This window comes from Malus domestica, chromosome 07 (genome assembly GCF_042453785.1).
Source record: "Malus domestica chromosome 07, GDT2T_hap1".
Lineage (NCBI taxonomy): Eukaryota > Viridiplantae > Streptophyta > Magnoliopsida > Rosales > Rosaceae > Malus > Malus domestica.
This window is the reverse complement of record NC_091667.1, coordinates 9517205-9522863: the sequence shown is the minus strand read 5'-3', so window position 1 is coordinate 9522863 and position 5659 is coordinate 9517205. Positions and strand designations below refer to the sequence as shown.

Below are 5659 nucleotides of genomic sequence, written 5' to 3'. Positions count from 1 at the left end.
TGTAGTAAAAAAAAACACAAAACAAAATTATACAACAATCCGTTTGAATGGACTTTTCATCAATGTATCAACCAACGTCCTTTGAGAAGTAAACAAAGATGATCGACCACTATCAAAATTTTACAAATTAACCATCCTTTACATTTCAAAGGATGCTATTTGCCTTGTAACATCTCAACCAAAACATTAAAAAAAAAACAAAAAAAAACAAAAAACAAAAACAAGAACAAAATTTTCTTGGTGGGTTTTTCTTGATTTCTCCTCCATAATTTTATATTTTCCAATCGGCCACAATTTCCTATTTACTTCGTTTTCCTTGAAGCCCCTCACCCACCAGTCCACCCCACCTTCACAAATCACAACACCCAGTCAACCTTGATCACCTCCACTATGATCTTGCCACGTGGACTGATCTGAAATCTTAATAACAATCTCCACCAATAATCTCTCAGTCTCAGATCAATCAGGCTACAGCAACAAACCCTGTCCGTACGGTTTTGTTAGCGGTGGAGTTCTTGTTGGGATCTGACTTTCTTCTGCTGGAAGAAAGCTTCCAGCTCTTCTCTTTGTTCTCATCAAACTTTATCTGTTCTTGCCTACAATCTTTACTGCAAAACGGTGTGTTACCCCTGAAACAAATAATTCCAAATCCCCATCAGGACATGGAAAACCTAATTTCACACAAACAAAAATCAATAAAAACGATATTCCAAACTACCCTAATCTAATCTAGCAAATACCGCAGTGCGGTGGCACACTGCTCTGACAAACTGGATCATAAAATTACCTGTACATGAAGATGTCCGAGTTGTTTCCAAGTGGTTTTCTACAAAGATGACAAGCATCAAGGAAGTGAGGCTCGTTTGTTTGATCTTCGTAAGTGGTGTAGGAGAACATGCCGGTCCTCATACTTCAAAAAATAAAACCAAAGGAGCCGAAGAGGAAGAAGAAAAGATCGATGGACCGGTCGCTAATCTGCTACAAATTTGGAGCTTGCTGCAAACTTAGTGCCAAGAACAAGTGAATGAGTGGGGGGAGGAATTAAACGGGAAAGTCCTGCCACATATAAAGACTTGTTCAGTGGACTTGGGGGGATGAGCTGCTTTGCGAGTCTATGTAGAAGAAATGTGGTAAACCAATCAAGTTCTTCGGTTGAGTCAACTTCCAGACTGTTATGAAAAATCAAGGGTTGTGATTATCTGGGAGGATGAGAGTATTGTGGCCTGAGAAGCATTGGAATTTTACTTTCTGCATGATGGAGATTGGATATTATGGAGAAAACAATGGGTGGTGGTTTTCGAGATTGGACCCATCGTGATTCCATTGGGCTCAATCTATTGGCTGCACTGCAGTGCGGTGCATGCATCAGCATCTGTTTCTAGAACTTTTTCTTTTATTTATTTTTTGCTACATTAGTTTTTTCTATTTTTGCATTTGGTCCCTTTTGTGTTGGGTATTTTTAGTACATCCATAAAAAATAGTATTCCTTTTAATTGGAGGCTCTCTTCCCCTAGACCATCGTGATGAGGGAGGTTAATTAGTGCAATAGTTCCACTTCCATTTGTGTTTGCTAAGATTAATACCAATTACTATTTTACTAATGGTTATTGTATTTATGTGTTCCTTTTTTGAGTATTAAGGGACACATTTTGGGGAAGTATGTGGGAATCTTTTCTTTCTTTGTTTCTAGGTATCCTTTAGAATTAACTATTAATAGTATGATATCATATGATATCTAGCTCCCAAGCAAAATCTATCAGTGATGCTATTTGGAAGTCTTTTTTTTTTTTTTTCCTGATAGATGAGTGTTAGTGGTTTAAAATATTAGTTGTTAGAAGAGAGGATGATCAGTGGACTTTGAACATGTACCAGTATTTATAATCATTGACTTCCATCACTGCGATAAAGCGTCATCTACAAGTTTAATTTAAGATTCCCTATCTTCACATTCTAGATTCGTTGAGTAGCTCAAATAAGAGTTAGAGATAGTGGTTTTAGTTTTGGTGTCAAATTATTGAGTAAACCCTCCAATTCTCATGCAAGATAGATAGGGTTGTAACCGTTCAATTGTCTTAATGGTACTTTTATTTTTATTTTTTTCAAATGTTTTGGTAGTGTTGTTTGGTATATAGTGCTCATAAAGCTTAGTACACACCAACTAATACTACCATTCTATGGTATTCTTTTACTTATATTTGAGACGTATTAAGTTTTATGTTCCAAATTACTGAAAATCGATCTAATTCTTTGATTAGGTATGTAATGTGCAGGTCTAATCAAACATAATTTCATTGCTATAAAGAATGCAAGTGCAAACCATGTGATTTATTATTTACGCATGATTCGATGGAATAGTTTAAAAAATAGCGTTACATGGGAAATTAACAGTTTTTAAGAGCTTTAAGGACTTATTTTGTCTAAAAAAATAATTAATGGCATTAATTTTCACTTGATTAATAATTCAAGAAATGAAAGTGGTGGATTGCTCTAGTAGTTAGTCATTTCTTTTGAACCTACTACGTCATGAGTTCAAACGCTCTCATCTCTTAGTGTAGTATCCTAATGGACACACTGTTGGGTTTCCATCCAAGCATCCCATGTTTCAAACTCCTCCCTCCCCTTAATTATTATAGTGGTTTCGAACTTTTCCCTTCCCCTTAATAAATTTAACCATCTCTCCATACTTAGTGTAGTTTACAATAGGAATAGGGCTTATATTCAAAAAGTAATAATTTGCTACTTGGTACTATGACCCAATGGTGTTTATCTTCACTTGTAAGTAAAATGTCTTAGGTTCGAATCTCGTCAAAAACGAGTTTGAACCACATTATTACTAGCTCATTGTGAGGCTAAATCTCACCCCTCCTCCTTAGTGTAGATAATAACATTTGTTAAAAAAAAAACAATTCTTTAGAAAATAACCGGCAATTTACCTTTTTTTTTATTTTTTATGTACGTACAACAACCTTATTATCTTTTGCGTTTCATGAAAATCTTTGGTAACTCATTAGTTATATAACTTCTTAGGTGGGTTCTAAATGCAAGTAAATACTCCAAGAATAGAAAAATGAAAAGAGATTTGTGGGCTATAAAAGGATTTGCAGAAGCTTTTGGACAATAATGTCAAAAGAATCCAAAAGTATAACCCTCTTTCCAATTGTCATTGTTTTCTCGTCTTAATTACAACAGCACCACCAACATAATGCGTGCTAGAGAAACGTCATTCTAGCCTAGAGTGTTACTTCGTAGATCTCATTAACAAAGAAGGGCATATAAGTAAACAAACATAAAATATCTCTAGAATCCTTTCTTTGAGCAAACACTGGGCCCCAAAAGCCCAAAGAAAACAATAGCGGAATTAAAGACCCAACAGTGGAGGTGACTCGGAGGGGACCCACACCCACCAAAACCATCTAGGGGGATCCACCTGACTCAGGACCATGCTGGCTCTACTTCCAAGGTCCTTGTCTCCCCGGGCCCACGACTACGGGCCGTGCCCCACGGGCAGCCTTCCTTTTGTGCTCGTTACACGTGTGCCTTAAAAGAACTACCAGGGCAGCACCGTAGATTATCACCCGTGCTACGTGGCAAGTGGCTGCGAAAAGAGACATAAGTGTGCACGCACCATGTTCTTGGAACGGCCACGATTTTCGAGGTGGAGAATCGACGGTGGAGAACGTCCCACGCTCGAAGGGGTTCCAATTATTTGGTGGGCCCGTGAATTTCCGTTTGGTTTCTCTCGACGTGGACCATACCATGTGGCTTGCTGAATGAGCTGTCGGACTGAATTTTTGTCATTGGCTGCTTCTTTAATTGATAAAAAAAAAAGTTTAATGGAAAATTTTGAAAAATTTAAGTTTTAATAATAATGATAAAATAAAAGGTAAAATGAATAGTATCATGATTGATTTTTTTAGTGTAAAAATGTGATTTTTCGTTAAAATAAACAACACCGAGAGTTTTTCTTTAAAATTCTCATAAAAAAAATATTATTTGCGTCGAGTGATTAGGTAAACGTGAGTTGCAAAATGTGCACTTTACGCTGTGTGCAGTGCATGTGTTTACAAAGCGTTCGACATATAAAAAATTCGTGATTGTTACGAAGTATCAAATACTAATGTTTGAACTAATGAGATCTTAACGTTTGTTGTTTGCAGGTTAAATATTTAGAATACCGATACTCTAAAGCACCTAAGAAAGTTCATCGATATGTTTAAAAGTTTTGTTGTGTTTCTGCTTTCTTGAGAAGAATTTGAGAGTTATGATTTCAATGTTAATTTTACTTATTTATTGGTTCAACATTTGTTAATACTATTAAAACTACACACGTTTCATTGTGAGATTTTAGACAAAGAATAATCAACCATATCGAGAAGCACTGACAAAAAAATTAGAAAAATAATACAATACAAATAATGCGTTATATAAACTTTTGATTTTTTTTTTGTCCAATGCTTATGTGTGCATTCAATAATGTGTATTCTCTTCTATTAAAAAAATGTGTAACGTGTAGCACTAACAAACAAAATTATTAAAAATATAACACAAATAATACATCGACAATGACTAACTTTGATTAATCTCTCTTTAACTTGTCTTCACTTGGTTAGAACCATGGTCTAAAATATTCATAATATCCCAATATTTTCATCGAAATTTCCGTATTTTTGAACTACCGATATTTTTTTGGACTACCGATATTTCCGATATCATCGATATTTTAGACCTTACTAAGTCACTCATGTATCTTATCATGAATGTATAAAGTGTAAAATATTGTACTAATTCATTATATATAAATGATTATGGTATGTTTAAACTTCTTTCATTAATTACTACATATTTTCTACACTCACAATGTTTGCCAACTCGCTATATAATAAACTTAAAACCAGTTATATCTATCATGCAATGCATTTCCTTCCAATTTTTTGTGATAAACTAATAGATAGTTGACTAAATAAACATCCTGCAAAGTTTCAATAAAAATTTCCAAGTTTTTCTTACAATTTCCGTGGTTTTTATTCAATTTTTATCGATATCGATAATATCCCGATATTTCCATCGAAATTTCCGTGTTTTTGGACTACTGATATTTCCGATATCATCGATATTTTATACCTTGGTTAGAACTAAAAATACATATATATATTTATTTTATTTTTTTTTACAAACGATATTATTATACTGAGAGGGTGAGAGAGTGTGCTAAGCCTCATAATAACTTGCAACAATGTTGGGTCAAATTTTCCTTTGGGTGAGAACAAATCTAAGATCTCTTACTTACAAACGAAGAACAATACCACTAGATCGTAATACTAAGTAACAGTACTAAAAAGAAATTTAGAACAAGAGAAATACAATGAACTTGAAACTTGGAGATGTGGTCATAAAATGCAGAAAAATAAGAGCACATAACAAAGTGCATTTTTTGGATTTGCAATCGGCAAAAGTAAGTTTTTTTTTGGAATGTGCTATCCACACACCTTATTTTACTTTTTACACACCCTTGATAATTTCTGTCCGTTAATCTTATTCAATTCATCCGATTCGACGATCGAAAATTAAAAAAGTATGTGAAAAGTAAAATGGGATGTGGGGATATCACACATTTTTTTAAGTCAAAAAGTAAAGTGCCTTGTGGTGCTCGGTATTGTGT

At 34.4% G+C, this 5659-nt stretch overlaps 1 protein-coding gene across 1 annotated transcript; it reads right to left on the bottom strand.

Moving 5' to 3' along the window:
* Positions 1-463: 463 nt before the first annotated feature.
* LOC103445047 (FCS-Like Zinc finger 3-like) lies at positions 464-909 on the bottom strand. Its single transcript, XM_008384010.4, has 2 exons — positions 788-909; positions 464-629 (listed from the first exon to the last, which is right to left on the bottom strand). Exons 1-2 carry the CDS (start codon positions 907-909, stop codon positions 464-466), a joined length of 288 nt encoding a protein of 95 aa, XP_008382232.1.
* Between the last annotated feature and the right edge of the window lie 4750 nt (positions 910-5659).